This window comes from Thermobia domestica, chromosome 7 (genome assembly GCF_964235325.1).
Source record: "Thermobia domestica chromosome 7, izTheDome1.hap1.1, whole genome shotgun sequence".
Taxonomy (NCBI): Eukaryota; Metazoa; Arthropoda; class Insecta; order Zygentoma; family Lepismatidae; genus Thermobia; species Thermobia domestica.
This window is the reverse complement of record NC_137460.1, coordinates 202,289,052-202,310,489: the sequence shown is the minus strand read 5'-3', so window position 1 is coordinate 202,310,489 and position 21,438 is coordinate 202,289,052. Positions and strand designations below refer to the sequence as shown.

The window sequence follows — 21,438 nt, the reverse complement described above, 5'->3', positions numbered from 1 at the left end:
CAAGGGGTCCAGAAGCACGTAAAAAACACAAAATTTATAGGAGAAATGAGTGATGCAAGTACTTAGACGTAACATAACGTAACCAAATCTAACATAAACTAACGTAAGCTAACCTGAACTAACCTAAACTAACGTAATATTAGTAGAAATAAGCGAAATTCTATAATTTTTTCTAGAAAATTATGCGGGACTCCTACTCTAATATAACATAAGCTAAACTAACCGAATGTGAACAGAAATTGCCAAAATTTAACATTTTTTTTTTTAGAGAAAAGAGCTGGACCCCTTCTTTAATTAGGCAGTTCTATCTGGTGCTCTTTCTGTCTGCAGGGCGTCGTTATTGCTACTGGAACCTCACGCAGAGTGACCATCTGTCCCGGGATTCCGGTCTGTTCAAAGTGTGTGCAACATTGTATTTTGCTTTTTAGAGGGATTTTAGTTATAGCTAAGTGAACTGCAGCTAAAGTGTTTTTTACAAAATAAGTTACTCGTGTAACGTGTAGAAATTCAAAGTCTTAGCTTGAGGATGTAAAATAAACACACAAGTACACCTGAAATAATTACTGAGGAAACGAAACTCGCGCTGCTATGATTGCAGAAAAGATTATACGGCACCTTAAAGTAACATTTTGAGTGTCAAATTTTATTCTATAGTGATGAGAAATGCAAGTGGCTCTATTCTAAATCAGTAATAAATATGTTTAGGAGAATAATTTCAGAAACTAATAGAATTTAAAGTGTGTAAAAAATGTAAGAGAAAGAGTATTTCTCTTTGCTTCAATACCATGTTAACTGCATAACGAAAAGAATGTGCTATGCGCTAGTTTAATCAAAATATTCTTCATGTAACATCTAGCATGTGAATTAGTTTTTTAAGAGTTGACTTCACATTTGGAGTCATTTAATTTTTTTTTCTTTCTTTCTTCGCCGGGAGGTGGATAGTGGCGGAGGTATCAATATGATTGTTTCGAAAATTCGCAAATGCGTAATGCTCTTATAAGTGGCAACTATTTGAAGCCCAAATAAAGAAGATAAAAATGCAGTGTTTTAGTGTGAAGTTTTTTTTATGCTAGTATGTTATGAACAGTTTATATTTTAAAGGTACTTTCTTATCTCTTGATAATTGTTTATAAAAGTAGCATTTTGTATGATTTGTTCCTTGTTACATTTTGCCGTTGTGGTAATCATCATGATGTCGAATTTTTCAGGTAAAACATCTTAAGGAAAAAATAGAACAACAAAAAGGAAAAGAATATCCTGCTGCAAATCAGCGACTTATTTATGCGGGTAAGTATACATTCTCTTCAAAATTTTCTTTTCATTAGCTAGGAGTTTCCATAACTTTATGTACATTATATTTTTACAATAATTTTAATTCGGTGGGATATATATATAAATTCGATCACAAAATCTTTGTAAAATCCTATAATTAGTTATAACAATGTAAGGTAATTATTTGACCGGATACTCAACAAATGTATAAAATTTTGAACAACTTAGTGTAAGTACATTTCTAGTGTTGGCGAGACGGATTTTAACATCTGCGCCATTATAAAACACCTCTTTGGAGGTGATGAAGATCAAGAAGAATAGGAATTTCCATAAGGAGATATCAATGAAAACTATAAGTAAAGCTTGTAAACTTCATCGTGGAACCACAATTTCTACAACATGTTTCAAAATTTCACATTAACGTGTCATCTTTACGTTCAGTTGTACATGACTAACTTCGGGCATTTAATTAATTAATTAATTTACTTATTCCTTTATTTAGTTCAGTATCTGAACTTTTATATGTTCATAGGAGTGAAGGGAGAAATCTAAGTCACGAAAATAGATTTCAGAATCTTTTTGTGATTTCTACGTTGGTTTAATAAGAAATGTTGCGAAAATATGCAGCTTCCGTACAAGAAAGGTCATTTGTGGTGACCTCGAGAACGTGTGTCATGCATGCCTTTGTTTCTTTCTGCTGAGGAGTACTTGTGACGAAAATCAGAAATGAAGAAATGATCTAGTTTACTGAGAAAATTGGACAAGACTCAGACATTGAAAGCATGATTGGAGTTGAATGTGTGGTTCAAAATACGTTGGGTGTCGGTAGAAATAGTAGAGAAATGCACGACTTGCGTTTTGTAATGTCACTAAACTTAGCTTTCAGGACCGTTTTGATCATGGTACGGAAGCTGACAGAAGTGTATCACTTCCCGAATTTCTTTCTTTCAGTGTAGTGATCTCAAAAACACTCGATTTATTTGATGACTGTGTTGCGTAGTTACTTCCATAGCACAGAGGTGAGCATATACCCCAATCCTTACTTGAACCTCACAATACGCGGAAATTCTTGCCTTCACTCAGCCACAGCCTCTTACCCTCTTCAGTACTAATCATAGAGGGGAGGGAGATTTTCAGATCTTAGCCACAGATTTAACGCTTTTCAGCTCAGATGCACTGAGAATGAAGATGAGAAGTTTAAGTCAACTCGTGGTTTTAAATCATTTCCAAAAAAAAAAAATGATCCCTTGTTCAGTGGGGTGGTGGAGTTCATTAGGCTCAGAAAGAAGTGAAGCCGGCTTCAAATTGTGTGTTCCGTGTCATATTGTATCTGCTGGATGGGACAGTAAATAGAAGGTAATCATACAAAACTTACACGTTATTTAGACCGTGGAGGTGTATTAAGAAGAAGCTGGTATGTAATAATTTACTACTAGCAGGAATACTAAAAGGGAATAAAATGGTTTGTAAAATAATACGTTAACTTGCATGTTTGGCGATTTTTGAAAGCTTTATACTTGTCTTTTCCCAAAATCAATTCTATTACTAAAACGTACAAAATACCTTTTTAAATAAAGTATTTATTGTTGCCGAGACACTCGTCTTTAGAAAGCGAATTAGTTTGAAACAACATTATAAATTCAGTTGAGAAAGTGATCATGAAAAACAAATATTAAGAGGATTTCGTAGAAGATTGTTCCAAAATTGGAATAGTGGCGTTTGAATTTGTGAAGAAAGAAAAGAAAGAGAGAGAGAGAGAGAGAAAAAAAACTGAAGTTCCGGGCCCACCGTAAATCGAGCACTTCACTGATGAGATTAAATGTGTGCATTTATTAAGTAATTATATTGGAAGAAGTTTAATTTGTGTATTATTTATTTATACGCTTAACTATTTTCAGTACGTAGGCTTTGAGATGTATACCGTTTCGTATTATCGTTTGATCCGAAAAGCTCTTTATTTCCACTAGGCAGTAAGAACTTCGTATGAGGTGAATGAAGAAGCTGTAGACATCGTCGTGGAAATTTTGTTAATACAAATTACCATGCATCTAATTGAGGTTTTTAAGTAATGTTGATAATGTTTTATCAGGTGGCCTCCAATGTTTGTATACACAGCAGTGATCTTTAGACTAAGGAATGTGATTTTGTCCACGCTTATCTTGGTAGTAGTATATGTATTCTTACTACTACTACTACGCTTATCACTTCTTATCGATTTGTTTTTAATGTGTTGGCAAGTGTGAAATCATGCGGAAAGCTCCCCCCCCCCTCTCTCTCTTTTTTTTTTGGGTAAATTTAGTTGTAAACAACATAACGCTACGTATTTGTAAATCTGACTTTCGCCTACCTTTTTTTTTTTGTTTGTTTGTTTGTTTGTTGCATAGTAACTGTAATTTAAAATCGCCAACACATCTAATTTTTTTTTATCATCATTATTTCCCATTGCTAATGCCAAGTTACTTCGTATTGTTGACCTAAAAAAATATACCTATGAAACAGCATCTAATTAAATAACGAAAAATAGTGATTGTTACCGTTTTGAAAGATATAAATAAAAAAACTTTTCTATGAAACGTGCATTATGTTCGTAACCTGGCACACTTTTGGGTAAAAGAAAAATAAAATGAAGTCTTTCAGTTCGCACGTTATGCTCTTTATTCTAAGGAAGACGGATAATAAGGCAAATGAATGAAAGGGATAATGGAAGGATAGATGGAATGAAAATGTAGGAGGAAATGGGAGCATTCCGAGAAAACTCAGATACGATGTTATCCACCACAAACTTGATCGGGGATCGAACCAGGGACCTCATGCGCCAAAGGCAAGCGCTCCACCACTGAGCCACCTTGTCTCCGCTCACTTTTGATAATGACTTACGTAATGTGTTAGAATTTGATACTAAGGTGGATGGAGTGGATGTAGCGTAAAAGAGGCATAAAAGTTGAATATGTCACGGACTGTTTTAGCTATGAACTTCCCTTGAAAATTGTTACATTTTTTCGATTTCGACAATGCCTATGCAAAGTTAATGTTGAAAAGATTGAAAGACAATTTCTTTGAAGTCACTTGAGTTTTATTTCATTATTTCTAAAAAGTCAAAGCGTTTGGTCTTTGCTTCTAAAATGTTTGAAGAATTTGACTTTTATTAGGAAAGAAACTGAAACTGTTTCCAGTATGGTTTCAAGAACAGTTTCAATAAAATAATATGCAAACCAGGAAATCTCAGGGAATTTCGATTCGCTTTGAACGACATTTTAAAATCAGTAAATGATTACCGTATTTATGTCATTCTAAGACGAACTTTTTGGTCGATATTTTTGCCTCCAAATTCAAGGTGCGTCTTAAATTTGAGTTATGCAAATTTAGGCCAGGTTAGATGGAGTGTTGCCAGAAATTTCTAATCCTGTTAGTCACGGTTCTGTAAAAAAGGTGTAATTTGTGTGTACCAACAGAATGTGGAACTAAAATCTTGCATTTTACGCGAAATAAAAACCCTTTAAAATTAGCCCGCAAACCAGTGGCAAATGAAAGAGATGAATTATTCTTGTGAATTTACGACAGCGGAGATTGTTCCTTCCCCTCCCACATACCGTGGCTGGTATCTTCCGTTTAAAGAGCTCAAACAAGTGAGTCACACATCTTGAAGCACGACAGTTGATGACACATTCTTACATCCGTGTGTCTTGCATTGTAGGAATTTTTAATTTTTTTTTTCCTTTAAGAATTGGGGGTGCGTCTTGCATTTGAGGGTGTCTTAGATTCGCGTAAATACGGTATTTAAAACAAAAAACTATTATAGATCCTAATAAAAACTTGTGTAATGCAACTGCTAATTATTATCTATGCATTAGTTTATATTTAATAAATAAAACATGTTAGAAGTTATTTTTATAATTTAAAAGATCCTATGAAATAGGTATCTATTCAAGTTCATTTGAACACTGTTTATATGTGATTTTAAAATTTTAAACATTTTATACCGAGTGTCCGATTGTCATTTGTTTTAAATTTCCTGCGGTCTCCCCAAGTGGAAAAAGGATTCGAAGACATGTTAATCCGTCTGGATTGAATAATAAGCAGTGTATAATATAAATGGGAAGCTTAATGGGACCAATCTATTTATAAACTTGCCGATGACGACCGCTTACGTATTTTTCGGAGAAGTTTCTTTCAGTGGATAAGTTTTACCCCTTTCTCTCTTCGGTTTACTGATTTCCTGAAATATTCGACAGTAGTAAAAGATGTTTTAAGAAATTATGACTACAGAGGTGACTATTATTAATGTTGTTGCTTCAATGTGGCCAAGTTTCAAGATAGACTAGAAACCAACTTAGAGAGTAATAAGTAATAATATCTTAGGGAAAAATACAAGTTCCATAGGCACTTGGACAAGTTAACAGGTTTTACTGTATTTAAATAGCAGGTTTTTTCATGCATGCTGTTCTCCATTTGTAATGTGTTTGCAAAGTATAAGCATATGTGCTGATTCCTTCCTGTGTTTCGGACTCAGAAAACAAATAAGACAGACACAGCAGAAACAAGCGTATTGTTGTATGAAAAATCTAGCCAAGATTTCGTGGAACAAGAACGCAGCGTATCATTCGTTGCCTTCGCTATCACTAGGAGTTTGCAGTTATTGTATGTATAGATTACAGAAAGCATCTTGTTTCCTTCAAGTTTCCAGAAGTCATGGGTGACTATAATTCCTACAGACGTTGTCCTGAGCATCCTGGTTGTCACAGTTCCTGTATTTAATATCAGCACTTGGTTTGCTGAAAAATCCTGTCTCCAGATGATTTTCTCTGCTGAACCTATAGTTAATAATGTGAAGTATCATGGCAGGGTTAGTAGTACAGTTAACGAGATAATACTGAAGACCATTAATGAATATGACAAGACCCGTCAAGCTCCCTTGCGGCGAGATGGTTACTGTACGCGCATTCGGTCGATTTCCGGTGGGAGCTCATGTGATTCTATTCCACTTTAAGCTGTAGGCTCACATCTCATATAGACTCGGTGCTGAAAAGAATTTTGAACACATGACGCGGTTCTGTTTCAGCCATATAGTAAGTCCGTGTATACCTAAAAACTAAATTATCTGATCGTCCGTTGGGGTGGTCTTATGAGACGATTCAGTTGTTCAGTTCAGCAACTAAGCACTTGATATTATCCTGTAATTTTTAGGGGCTAGGTGAAACTACTGATACCGAATACTGATTGCCGATACCACATGGCACGCCAGATGCTCAACATCTTGGTTGAAGCCTCCATCATTCACCAACAGGCGTTATAGAAACACTGTGGGAGAAACTTGCAGGGCTTATAGCGAGTCACTTTTTTTTAACTAAAAGTTACTTTTTTTTTTCAAGTTGGTCATTAAAAGTGACTTTTTCGTGTGATTTATGTTTTGCATTGGCAGTTTTCTGAGAAAAATATAAAAATAAATGGGAAAAGGCAGAAACTTGTTACTCATTACTCTTATGAAAGCTTCAGTACTTGCTACCACATGTGAAACAGTCAGCTTTATTCTCGCTTCAGCTTTTATTCTTTCTAAAACACTGTGGATGGTTGGTGAATGCTTAAGCTCTCAAGGTGAGGTTGAGAACCCTTATTCTCGCTTCAGCTTTTATTCTTTCTAAAACACTGTGGATGGTTGGTGAATGCTTAAGCTCTCAAGGTGAGGTTGAGAACCCTTCTGTGTCTATTCTTTCTTCTATCATAATAGTCTTTAGTCTTTTAGTTTTTTTTCGTAATATTTAATGCTCCGGTCAACGTTTTATGTGTGTGTTTGTGTGGTTCATCATGTTCGTCTTGTGTTATGCTTCTTTTATGTTCTTCTTAAGAGTAGGTGATGAATTTGAATATTTCATGGCTTTGAGAATTCTAAAATGCTAAGTTAAATGTAATGTCTGGGATGAAGAAATTCGGAAATAGGCCAGAACTGGTTCCACTTACTCAGAAGCTTCTTACATCTAAGTCTGCTTATCGTAACTACAAGGCATACTTAGAAAACCTAAGAAAAGAGGAAGCTCGAAAGGAAGAAGTAAAGAAGAAAAGATGAAACAAAACAACAAAGAGAGAGGTGATGAAGAAATTGACAAAGGAAAAAAGGGACATGATGAGATTTTGGTCACTTTTTCGTGTGCTTTTGGCCACTTTTCAACTATTCACAAGAGGCTAGACCAGTATGAGCCCTGAACTTGGTACAGGATTGGCTCCTCAAATAATACATTTATTTCCTTATCAGTTACCTAAATTAGAATGTAACTCCTTTTTATAATAGGCTTGATAATGTTGCAAAAAGAAGCAACAGCTTGCACATCTGTAATACCCTACAAAATTTGCTAATTTTTGCATCTAATGATATGCTTGGATTTGCTTTGTCTGTTTTACATATTTATTATTATTATTATTATTATTATTATTATTATTATTATTATTATTATTATTATTATTATTATTATTATTATTATTATTATTATTATTATTATTGAATTCGAAGGAAAGTAACGTTATACGTTGTATATTATTTAGAGTATTTAAAAGTGTATTGCGTATATAGAATGTAAGAGAAAACTGAAGCTGTTTATTGACATGTAACTTTTAAAAAAATTATGTATATTTCAGGGAAAATCTTAAACGATGATAGTGCTCTGAGTGAATATAATATAGATGAGAAGAAATTTATCGTTGTAATGGTAACCAAACCAAAGGCAGCTCCGCCTCCTGTAGGGCCGAGTGACCCGACGGCTGTGGCCACTGACTCGGGCGCCGGGGAGGGCAAGCAGGAGGAGGAGAAGTCTCAGGCAAGGTCGGAAGAAACACCACCAACACAAAGGTAAATTACCATCAATATTATCACACGCCACTTTGCTGTTCACACTTTTAATATCACAGGAAAGATAATATGGTATTAATGACAGAATTGCAAGAAGTAAAATTTAAGTGACGTTCCGATGTGTAAGATATCTGAGTGCGGGTATTTAGTATAACAAGAAAATGTCATAGTTTCTTCGTTTCGTCTTAGGAGACCCTTCTCTGTTATTATCCGACGATTTAACGAATGCCGGTAATGAGTTTTGTAACAATGTAAATAACAGTGTTCCTAAGCTGGTAAGTTATAATTAATCTATAAGAATTCTTATATTATTTGATTTAAGGTACCTTACACGTATGTCAAAGTAACGAAAAATAAAATTTAAAAGGTTTAGCAATGTATTTTAAAATATATTAAGTGTATCTTCACCAGCAGAAATAGATATGAACATTCGATATGTTCTTTTGTGAATAACTTCCAAACCAGTTTTCAATAATGCTTCGATACCAATATCTGCTGCTTGAACTATTCTTTCTGTTCCTCGATCCAAAGGGAATAAGTAGCATTATTATTAGTATTAGTATTAGTATTATTAACAAAATTTGAATGTTTTATGTAGATCATGTGACTACTCTCCCTATTGTCAGAATCTTAAAATTTCTCCTTAGGGGGAAAAAGTTACGTTTGGAAACTACGCTTTCTCTGTAAAACGAATATTCGTTGTTCCTGCTAAATGTGTGTTTAGGAACAGGAGTGTGGTTTGTAAATAACCAACGACGTCGTTTTTAAAAGCTATTCACCTTCCTCTCTTTAACGCCTATACTGTCGTAACTGAATATCCGTAGAATATTCTGGTACTTTGCTTGAAATGAAAATCTCAGTTACCAAAAAAGATTTAAACTTCGATTTAATTCAATCTGCTAGCATTACCTTATTGTGCTCAGAAGGGACAATCAATGATAACACTAGGCACAAACATTTTATAATTAGTCTCATTGGGAGCGAAAATGTAGCAGAACGAATTGCTGGTTACGTGAGTGCTAGTGCCAAATATAAATTAAGGAAGGTTGGTAAGGGTGAGTAAAAGTGAATTGAACTTTAAAGTTTAACGTCCTACATTTGTCTTTTAGGCTAGAGGAGACGGATGAGTAATGAGAGAATTGATGAAACGGGAATATGGGGAAAACTGGAGAACTTCGAGATAATCCAAGAATATCATGTTGTTCACCATATCTCAGTTGGCCTGGGATCGAACAAGTACCCCTTAAACAAAAGATATCGCTCTACCATTTAGCCACCGTGCCCGTTCGTGATTACTCCCCTCATAAATAATAATAGCTCCCGATCTATTGTATGTTAAAGCAATAAATACGGGGGGAAAATTTTCATCCTTTCTCCCCCGAAGAGCAGAAATTCTTCGGATGCCTGAAATTTGATAAAATACGTGTCAACCGATGGATATAGAAACTCATTTCTTATGTAAGTGTATGGAGACTGTTATGAATCATCCCTTCAAAATTCAACATTTCGATTTCAGTAAGCGGCAAGAATTTGCTTAGCGGGTTCTCAGCAAATAGAAGATAATATGGAACTGGTTACGCAACGTCCTGTGGATGGATAAATATCACTTCGTACTTTGACAGCGTCTGAACGCAAAACTGCTGCATTTAGGCGACAAAGAACCCAAATGCCTTTGTACAATATCTCTTGCATTAGTCGAAAATTTAAAGAATTTGGTGTGATTTCACAGCTTAGTTTTATGTTGATACGTTTTTGATTGAAGTGGACGAATCTGCCATGCAAATTGTGGCCATGGCTGAGCAATATGGCGTGAGTGGATGTATTCCAGTTCGTATTTGATGAAGCCTGAAGTCTACAATGTAGCGCGATAAGCTACGTCCTTGAGTGTGTTGTAGGACTCCATTGAGCAAGTTGTTTGTACTATACATCATGAAGTACTTGCCAATATTTAAACAATGTTGAATCATGTGATGATTGTGGTTGCGATGTGTACCAACTCGTCGGTATGAACTATAGTATGCTCATACAGATGATGATCAGAAAAATGGGAACACCTGTAGTTGGCAACATGTCAGATGTATGGGTTGGCAGTAGTATCGTGGCGCCCGCAGCGCCGGACCGCTGGTGGTGGTGTGTTAGGTCGGTCTCCATACTACGTCAGGCGCAGTGGAACAGCAGTGTCCAGTGGCTGCAGCAGACGGAGGTAGTGTAAAATGGAAGACCTCTCAGATTTTCAAAGAGGGCAAATTGTTGGTGCGCGGTTATGTGGAGTGAGTGTGACGGCAGTGGCTACTGTGTTAGATGTGTCGCGTGGGACAGTGTCGAAGGTGATGACGGCCTACACAACACACGGGAAAACAACATCGGGGAAGCGGAACAGTGGGCGGAAGAAAATCGTGAGTGACGGGTCACGCCGGGCATTAAAGCGCATTGTCACGCAGAACCGTCGTGTCACTGCGGAACAAGTAACGGAGGAACTCAATCAGCACCTCCCCCACCCTGTTTCGACAATCACAGTCCGCCGCGAATTACATGACATGACCTTACGGGGTCGTGTTGCACGGGCCAAACCGCTCATCAGGGACCATAACGCTTTCGCACGCCGCAAATGGTGCTGCGACCATGGAACTTGGACAGTTGAGGACTGGAAACGTGTGATATGGTCGTATGAGTCATCCTTCACCCTATTCCCAACCACGGGTCGTGTTTATGTGTGGAGAACGCCCAAAGAAGCTTATGATCTGCAGTGTGTCCGCCCAACTGTGAAACATGGCGGCGGCTTGGTGATGCTGTGGGCCGCCATATTTTTTTCATTGGGTCCTGTGGTCACACAGCGGACGAATTACTGCCAACGATTATATCGCAATTTTAGGAGCCCACTTGCATCCTATGGTCCGGATGTTGTTCCCGGACAATGACGCCATCTTCCAGGATGATAATGCACCCATTCACACAGCTGACGTTGTTGCAGTGTGGTTTGAGGAACATCGGGATGAAGTTCAACACCTCCACTGGCCCGTCCAATCCCCAGATCTCAACATAATTGAACATATGTGGTCCGTTTTGGAAACACGACTCCGGCGACGATTTCCACCTCCATCCTCTCTCACAGAACTGGCCGATGCCCTTCACGAGGAATGGTGTAAAATTCCACTTGCTACCATTCACGACCTCTGTGCCTCCATCCCACGTCGCATTAAGGCTGTTCTGAAGGCGAAAGGTGGCCCGACACGATATTAATCTGGTAAGTTGCAATTTCGTTCAGGTGTTTCCATTTTTCTGATCACCATCTGTACATCTACAATATATGTTCGATAATTCCCTTCGAAAAAGAAATAAACTGGCTTCAATTAGAAAGTCTTTTTCAGTCAGTACTTTGTCAGTTGTTACATTTTGGTAAACATTCTTTCACTGAATATAGAAACAATTCTACTAGGATACATGAAAACCCTTCATACATCATGCAAATTAGAAGACACATTCCAATATTACGTGAAAACAAGATATTATTTGAGTCAATTCAAAAGAAGCTTGTTCTGTAGGAAGAGAAAGCAGAACGAGGTACCTGGAATTATAAAAAGAGCAAATATTGTCATTTAGTGGGGAGAGTTAAGGGATATTATTTTTCTATGATACTTCGCAAACTTCACTTTTTTTTTTTTTTTTTTCATACATGTAGACAATATTTTCCGGATTATTTCCTGCACCTCTCTTGTTTTCCCCGAACAAAAAGAAAGTCATGAATTAAGAATCAGGTCAAAAAGTAAGGCGAGAAATATTGTCTATATGAATAAACAAACAGTGAGATTTGCGAGATACTGTAGAAAAATAGTACCGCTTGATATATCAGACAGGTAACAATATTTCTTTCATGACATTGGAACACTATCTGAAGGAAGGAGTGCAGAAACAAATTATGATTTAATTTTCAGTGTTATCACACCCTTGTAAGAACATGCTATTTTGTCCGCCTGTAGGGGCGATTTGGTTGGGGAGTGAAAGAAAAGAAATCACGGAAGCTGTAAATCGCCACTCCCTCAGTAACATTGCTTTCCACTTCACCTTACTACTCCGTATATTCCCTTATTTCGTTTTGTTCAGCTACGAGACGGTAAATTCAAAAAAGTTCTGCTTCCCTTCCTTAAACTGAATCACTCAATATGGACAAACTATTGGATACAGTATGGTTGACTGTACGAGTGGGCATGTACCAGCAACTCGTTGGATTCCTAATATGTGAAATCACTGCTGTACGAAAGGATCTCCATGCTGCTGTTATTAGGTAGGTGGTCGTAATTCAGTGATCGGTTGACATGTTATAGATATGGACGATGATTCAAGTCTTAGTGATCAATCACATGTTTCTGTACTATATAAGTAACATTTTGGACGAAATAAATAAATAAAAAAATAAATAAATCAGGGATTTTGATTGCTTTGTATCTTGGTAAAAATACTGGTAGATGGGAGATCATGTGTTTCTTATCCCCAGGCCCGTATTTAGATAAGTGCTATTCTATGCTCGAGCACAGGGCGGCAGAATTTAGGGGGCAAAAAAATTTTGGAATTCTTTTTAAGATTCACAATAAAGTAATATTTAAAACTAGCAACCCACAGAGTCTCGCGTAAGCGCGAGAAAATATATTAATGTTTTTAATTCGCTCTAATTACGGTAACCAATTAGCTAGTTTATCTAATTATTTTTAAAAAGTCATCCTCTCCCACCCCCACCCCAAGGGGTGAGGATGAATTTGAACATCATGAAAACTGATACCATTAAACTCAGTGACCTCGAAAACTATGAATTCAACTTGAATATCTGTCGTCCTCGATTACTTTTAAAGTCTCGCCGCCCTCCCTTGGAAGTTGAGTTGGATTAAAACTGCCACTATTCATCTCAGCGACCCCAAAAACTATGAATGCAACTCTAATATTGATCGTTTTCGGGGAGAGGGGGCGGCAAAATTATTTACAGCACAGGGGAGCACAATATATAAATACGGGCCTGCTTACCCTTGTTAAACTCTAGGTCCAGATCTGCTGAAAGAGACGAAAAACTACAATCCAATTACGATATAATACTATAGCACACTTCTTCCAAACATGTCTTGTCATTGACTTCGGGACAATTTAAGTAGTTATAACTCAAAAAAAAGTGAATCTGAAAAATGCTTACTTTTTGTGGCTAATATACTAATATGTCTATTGTATGTCGGTTTTAATACATTGTATGATGTGTTGTTGCAAACATCACTTAACTTTGTTTCGTGTTTGTAGAGCAACAGAATCGAATGTAGCAGCCGCCAGCACTCCAGAATCCACCCCAGCTTCCAGCTTAGCTCAGGCTGAATCTGCCTTACTTATGGGAGAAGACTATAATCAAATGGTGCAGAATATCATGGATATGGGATACGAACGAGAGCAAGTAAGTAACAATATGAATTTACTCGCAGCACTTAAGTGTTTTATAGGTTACTGTATTTAAGTTAAATACATTTTGGCGTTAGGAATGCAAAGTGTAATTTCAGACAGTTGAATACTGTTTCAAATGCGGGACAATGGCTTAGTGGTACAACTCTTAACGTGTGGTGCGAAGGGTGCACGATTCGATGCAAAGCCATGTGAACTTATGATAGAAAAGTCGCGTCTGTGTGTTTCTCAAGAATCTTTTGTTTCTTCTCACATTGTTACACCACCAATTATTTCACAATTACTCATTGATGCGTATCTTTTCGGATGCGTATACTTTGTTTTTTAAGCGTGAAATCGTTAAACCCACAACTATTGATAGTGTATATTTAATTGATCTGTAGTGTGCACGCTTGAGTTTGCTTTTAGTAGATTCAATAGTGGGTTGTATATATACAAGGTTCCAACAACCTTTTGTGTCAAATTTATACAGGTGAAGGAGGAACCCAGTATAAGTATTTTGAGATAGAAAACCGAAGGTCGAAAACGGCTATTTCAAGCGCCACGCCAGCTTGAAGTTGCAGCAATATGTGGGAACAAGTACGATGTTTCAATAACAAATGTGTTACCAGGTCGATGTAACCTTCGTTGTTGGCATAACACTACATCTGAATATCGTCGCTGCGCCTCGAAGAACCGCATGTGTTAAAACCACAACTTTTGAGGAAAAGCAAAAAACATTCCAAACTTAAAATTTTGCCAAATACACACAAAAACACTTGAAAAATATAATAAAATTGGTTCTGCGTATATTATGCACTGGACATTCTTGTAGCTTGCTTCAACAATATTATATTACTATTTTTGTGGTTACAGAGCACAGGTCAGTTTATCTCTTACGCCTTTATAAGCACAGAAAGGATCTATACGTACGTGATGAGAACTTGAAGCCCTTAATTTCAATCTATTAGTTTTCTCATTGTTGTGGCGAAACAATTGAATATTCACTTACCGCATTATAAGAGACGCTGCGTGACAGCTTTCAGGTTTATTTGCAAGGTAAAACTCATTTTCGACAAAAACGTCACATAGCGGTTCTCCGAGGCGCAGCGACGATATGTAAGGTTAGTACAAAGAAACTACTACTGCATTGTACGTACCAAAAATTCATAGGAACTGCTCAAAATGACCAATCTCGATGCACGTAGCATAACACCTAAGAAAATTTTGCCTCACTCGCTCAGATATTCCGAGTGTCTCTTGCACAATCAAGCAGGCAGCTAAGATACTTGCAGGCAAATCCTCCTCAGATTCTACTGGCAATCCATACACCAAGGACTTGATGTGTCCCCAAAGGAAAAAGTCGAGAAGGTTGAAATCCGGGGAGCGCGCTGGCCACCGTATGGGACCTTCTCTTTCAGTCCAACGGCTAGGGAAGGTTGTATCCAAATAATGGCGAACATCCACATCGAAGTGGGCAGGTGCGCCGTCAGGTTGTACATACATTCTTGTGCGGACATCTAGAGGCACCGTCTTCAATAGTTCGGGCAATATATCACGAAGGAACACACCAGATACTGTTTCCAATCGAGCGAGGCGGCAGGAGATAAGGTCCGTATTGTGTTGTGTTTCTGCGTTTTGAATGGCGATGGCATAATGTATTTTTCGTTATGTAGTTATTCAAGCGTTGTACCATTTGTTCTCACAGATTGCTGCAACTTCAAGATGACGTCTTGCTTGAACTAGGCGTTTTCGATCTTCGGTTTCCTATCTCAAAATTCTTATATTGGATTCGTCTATTACCTGTATAAACTTGACCTGAAAGGTTACCGACACCCTATATATATATATATATATATATATATAAAATTTTGCGTGTATGCTCGTAACGTAATTGTGTTATATAATAAATAAAGAATAGCAGATGAATTGGGTTGAGTGTCGGGAGGTTTTTGAAAGTGAATCGGAAATTGGAGTTAGCAGAAGGAGTGTTAAAAGAAAAATAGGTGGTGAATCGCAGAGAACATTAGAAGCTGAATGAAAAGAAATACAACATGGAAGCTATTGTTATTCTTTACCTAGAATTAGTTAATTTCGTGTTTGAAGAAACAAAGATAATACTTGTGCTGAAGACGTAGATTTTCTCCAGAAGTGATGTGTTCAGTGTATTTGAAGAAGAAAACTGAATAACGTCGTGTTTAGGTACCAGCACATAAGCAAACTGGATAGCGTCGTTTTTAATATACCAGCACAGAAAGCTGAACACCTGGATTCGATTGCGTCTTGAAGCCTGTGAGAATGGCATTTTGCTATATTCGACAATGGCCGTTTCGACAAGAACATGTATTGGGAGTTAATCATCTGCAGAGTATTATCGTAAGGCTTCTCTTGTAAGACACTTACTCAAACGGTGCAGGTAAGAGGTCCTTGAACATTCCCCATAGTTCACAAATGTGAGCCTTTATGACATTAATCTCCCTGAAATGAAAGAAGTACTTCGGGGTCAGCGCTTTTCTACAGAGATGCCACTGTGTATGCGATAGGGCGCTCTGTTGTGAACATCAATGAAAACTCATTGCTACTGGTACACACTCCAGCGTCTTCCAGCAGTGTGTCAACTATGTACAGTGTGTACCAACTAAAAAAGTACCATCGTAGGTGTTAATTAACATGAACACAAATATGTTCAATCACAGCAAGAGTTATTATAAGTCTGAAAATATGAGCGCCGATTAAGAATGTGAAGTATCTTCCTATTTTGTAAGCAGACTGAATGACGTGATGGGCAGCGCACAGCACAGAAATTGAAGTCTTCGGATTTTTGTTTAGCTAAAATACTCCTGTTATGTAAAATTGAGAGGTGAATGTTATTGATTATGTGAAATTCCTCAAATACCATTAAAAGTGGATGAATTAGTGAACTGTATTCTGATGTGAACTATCGATTTGAGTGAAGGAAAAATTCCTTTACTTTTTCTTCTGTTACTGTGAGTATTGTAATGTTCGCTATTTATAAACCAGTCTGTCAGTTTTGAAGTTGATACAGTATCGTGTTACATAAGATATGCCGTATTTTATAATTTGTACAGGGTTTGACAGACGGTTCTGTCTCTCTGTCTTAATGTATTTTGCTTGCCTTTCAACCCTTGTTAGTAGCAGACTGTTCCCTCGAAATTCATATATCGGTTTACCATCTGAAAGTTGAGGAAGTAAGCCTTTATTTTGGTTGCTGCATATATATATATTAAAACACATTTTTCTGACAAGAACAAAATGAATTATTTAATAACTATACGATTTTTGTTACAGTTTCAAGGACCTAACGTCCTCTTCATCAGACATTGAGAAAAGTCTGATGAAGGGGACGTTAGGTCCTTGAAACTGTAACAAAAATCTTATAGTTATTAAATAATTCATTTTGATCTGGTCAGAAAAATGTGTTTTAAAATGTTAATTGTGATTATCCAGAACTATGGAGTATATTTAATATATATGAAGGGTAAGGGAAAAAAAAAGAAGAAATGTCACAAAAATTCATTTTCGAGAAAACTGCGATTTAATATTGAAACCCGCATAAGAAGAATAGGCTTAGTTACATCTTTTGGCCCCTTTTTACATGGACATTTTTACATCTACGTATGCATGGCATATACAGTCAAATAGTACCAAGAGTCACCAATAGATAGGACAAAGGACCCGATAAAGCACTCACATGGACATTCCTTATATATATATATGCTATGATATATACATTTTTTCTTTCAGGTGGAGCAGGCACTACGAGCTAGTTTTAATAACCCTGATCGTGCGGTCGAGTACCTGCTGACAGGAATCCCCAGCATAATGTTTGATGACAATTCGCATAGTCAGGATAGGGAGTCAGAGTCGTCGCTGGGCTCACAGGCTTCTCTCACGCCTACTGGCACAGGGGCTTCGTCAGAAGGTTAGTCTGGATGTTACCATGTATTCGAGCCATTCAGAAATTATCTGCCATCGTTAGTACCAAATGTTTTACTTACGAGTAATCTCCTTTACTCTGTTCCCGTATAATACACATTTATATTTAGCCCTGCAAAAAAAGAAAAAGAAAAAATCAGAATTGCTTACCGAATATTATAACTGCGGCTTGACCAATGCATAGCTTTTGTGTATATGGGTTTTACAAGCCTAACAAAAAGTGGATTCTTCTGTGCTGCATCAAGGAAGCTCGGGTCATTGAATTGGGCATTGGATAGAATTTCGTACATTTGGTGCATTTTTTGATATTTGCACAACGCTTTCTTTATGCAACCTCTTATAAGAAAATTTATGACACATTGAGTACAATTATACTGACATAATCCTACCAATGTTTGTTCTTAAGTATATATCATTCTGAAATATCAATAATTTCCCTTTCTTCATAAAGGTTGATGGATCGGTTCTTGTCGGTTTTTAACATGAGAGATGGGAAACCTTAATTTGGTGGATGGGTTCTATGTTAACATGTAAGATTCATAGAATAGCCCTGATTAAATTCCAGGAACTCGAAGTAGTTTGTTATTAGTAAACTGTTTTTTGTTCACGTAGTCATGTGTTTTAACTTCCAATGGGAATTCGCTCCAGAAATGTTTATAAGGTAGAAAGTAACTGCTAATAATAATAATATCTGGTTTAGGTAATTTATATTTGTCATTCATTTCAGGACGAATGTTCCATGTTTGAACGTTCGAATTCCATTTCGTGTGCGTGGGTTTTCTTGGGGTTCTCCCACTTTCTTCATTCCACCATTTCATTTATTACTCATCATCACCGTCTCCTTTAGCCTCACCGGCATAACCGTGGGACGTAAAACTCAGAGATTTCATTTCATTTTTTTCGAATTCCATTTATATGAAGAGCTAATGTATCTCATTTGTAGAGCGGTGAACTTTTTTGTGAAAGGTCCGTGCTGCGACCATGTGCGATTTGAGTTTTTTGATAGCATTGTGTCCAAGGTTTTCTTTCGTTTTCCTTCCATCTTATTTTATGAAATTTTCCATCATTCACTTACTGTTATAATTAGCATACAAGGCATGAATGTAAAATGAAAGATTTAAATTTGTTTCGTTTTTGTACAGTGCCGTAATTTTGAGAGCCGAATGGCAATTAACTTTTTATTATCATTGTGTGAAGTATGATAGGAAATGATCACAGTCGCAACAATAACCCACCAGATATAACAAAATAATTTTCTTCATAAATGTATACTTAAGTCGATGTATTGTTTAAGAAATCACTTTCAATATATTTTAATTCATAACAATTATCTCTATAATTTGTGTCATAATGGATGTCAGTACAATTTGTCGTAAATATTGAATTTTTCGTATATTTGTGGCGTAATACTGAAATAAGTTATACATGTTAGATAAATAGAAGGTAGAAAAATTTCATACCAGCACTTAAATTCAAAAGGGTACGTCCTTCAGCGAGCATTGTTAGTAATTTTTATACTGGAGGATTTCTACGTTAATACAGGGTTTGTATGATAAGTAATGAGACCAGGTCTGGAAACATTGTTTTATTGATCTGATCTGTACAGGGACTTAAAAGCTTTCGAAGTACTCTCCTCTTGCGTCGATGCACTTCTGCAATCGATGTTTCCACGCTGCAAACGCCCCCTGGAAGTCAGCAGCCGGCATGTTCTTTAGAAATGTGGTCACGGCTGCTTGGATGGCTGTGACGTCTGCAAAACGGGTTCCTTTCAAGCGTGGCTTCAGCTTCGGGAAGAGGAAGAAGTCGGCCGGGCTCACATCTGGGCTGTAGGGTGGTTGTGGAAGGACTTCCACCCCAATCCGGGTCAAAAAGGAGGTCACTAAGAAGGCGGTGTGGGCAGGGGCATTGTCGTGATGCAACTTCCACCGGCTAGCGATCGCCGGTCTTTTCCGCTTGACGCTCCTGTGCAGTCTCTCAAGGACTTGTTTGTAGAAGGCGGCGTTGACGGCTTGTCCTTGGGGTACAAACTCCTTGTGGACCACCCCCACATTGTCAAAAAAAAAACAATCAACATTGTTTTCACCTTTGACTTCGACATTCTGGCCTTCTTGGGGCGCGGGGACGCAGGAGTGTGCCACTCCGCGCTTTGACGTTTCGTTTCAGGGTCGTACTGGAACACCCACGACTCGTCACCTGTTATGACGTCATCTTCAAAGTTAGGGTCACTGTTCATGAGGTTCAACAGTTCCTGACAACAATCAACACGTCGTTGCTTTTGTTCGTCAGTCAACACTCGCGGCACCAGTTTCGCACAGATTTTTCTCATTCCCGATTGTTCCGTCACAATCTTGTGCACTGTTGTGTGGTTCATATCGAGTTCATCAGCAATCAATCTCAACGATAATCGACGGTCTGAGTTCAGGAGATCCCTCACTTTTGCCACAGTTTCGTCCGTAGTCACTGTTGTCGGGCGTCCAGCCCTCTCCAGATCCTCAACGCTTTCCCGGCCGTTCCGGAACGCACTGTGCCAACGAAACACCTGGGCTTTGGATAGGGCTTCCTCTTTGTAGGCCTCCGTGATGAGAGAAAGCGTCTGAGTAGCCGTTTTCCCCAGGCGAACGCAAAATTTGATCGCATAACGCTGTTCGATGGAACCCTCCATGTTTGTTGATTTTCCGCCGTGACAAGAATGTTCACAAGGGCTTTGTCCAAGGCTTGTCCGCGCTCCACTAAGGCTCGGAGCCAACTGACGCGCGGTGCGTTGCTTTGCTCGGACCCCCCCCCTACATCCTCCATCACCGACAAACCCGCTCCAGCGACACGCGCGGCGCGGCGCGGCGAGTCTCATTACTTATCATACAGACCTTGTATGTTTCTGTAATGTGTGCAAGGTAATGTTCATACCTGCCCCTTTAGTTATTTCCACATAGGTTACCATATTGGGTCTAAACTTCCGAAAGTAAGTACGCTAAACGTAACATACTCGCTTCAGGGACAGAAAACAAATTGATAGTTGAAATTCAAGGTGTTTCGAGTAGTCAGCCAGAACAGACAAGTACTGTGGTAGTATACCTAGGAGATTTAAGTCGTTCTTGCCCTCTTACTTTCTTAGATCGTAGTCACCAAAAGCATGTATGATGCCTTAACTGAAAAGTCGGGACTTGTTACTGTAGTTTAAAGACATACAGCCTTGTTCAAAAAACTTCACTATCCATCTGTATTTAAAGGACTATTCCCTCGCAACTATACGTAAGACATTTTAATAGTTTCGCTTAAAATTAATATTCCTATTCGCCATACATAATTTACATTTGTTTGATTGAATACCATCTATGAACACTTACCAGTGGTCTAGTGGCTAGCTTGCGTGCCTTTCGTTCACCGAGTTCCTAGTTCGATTTCTGGTGGCAGATTTAAATATTGAATACATGGTTCGGATTCCATCTTAAAGTGTAGGTCCACATCTTATATAGCCTTGGTGCTGAAAAAGGACGCTAACCACTAACCAAACAACCAATACCATCTATGGATAATAATGCAAGGCTTTGTAGTTGTTGATAGCTAGGAATTTTAAACAATACTGTACTTATTAACGTAATCTAAGTTTGCAAATGCTAGGATGTAACTCTGAGAAATTTCGGTATTTTCCCTCCTTTCTAGTTGAGACTGTATCGTCACCTGAATAGTACAATTAGAGATTAAATTTGGTAGCGATGAGGTTTTCGGGGGAGATAGTTTGTCCATGATTCTATATTAAATCTTAGAGGACACACATTACCGCTTCTTCTACTATTGCATTGCCTTATTGGGTAGTAATGGTACAAGAAAATATAATTAAGCGTCAGAAATCTCGAAAAATAAGGAGAAATTCTGAATTTGCTAATTGTTGAGGAACAACGAACTTCCCATCATACAGTATAGAGTCAAGTATCGATACCTGTGAGAAGACAGAGGAATTGATT

At 37.8% G+C, this 21,438-nt stretch overlaps 1 protein-coding gene across 2 annotated transcripts in view; it reads left to right on the top strand.

The window, feature by feature from the left end:
- Window positions 1-21,438, top strand: part of Rad23 (UV excision repair protein Rad23) — a 61,827-nt gene that overhangs the window by 1,194 nt on the left and 39,195 nt on the right. For both annotated transcript variants that reach the window (XM_081765777.1, XM_081765776.1), the window contains exons 2-5: window positions 1,209-1,287; window positions 7,900-8,110; window positions 13,388-13,535; window positions 17,285-17,462. In XM_081765777.1, the coding sequence (XP_081621903.1) occupies window positions 1,209-1,287; window positions 7,900-8,110; window positions 13,388-13,535; window positions 17,285-17,462 (616 nt within the window). The remainder of the gene's footprint in view (window positions 1-1,208; window positions 1,288-7,899; window positions 8,111-13,387; window positions 13,536-17,284; window positions 17,463-21,438) is intronic.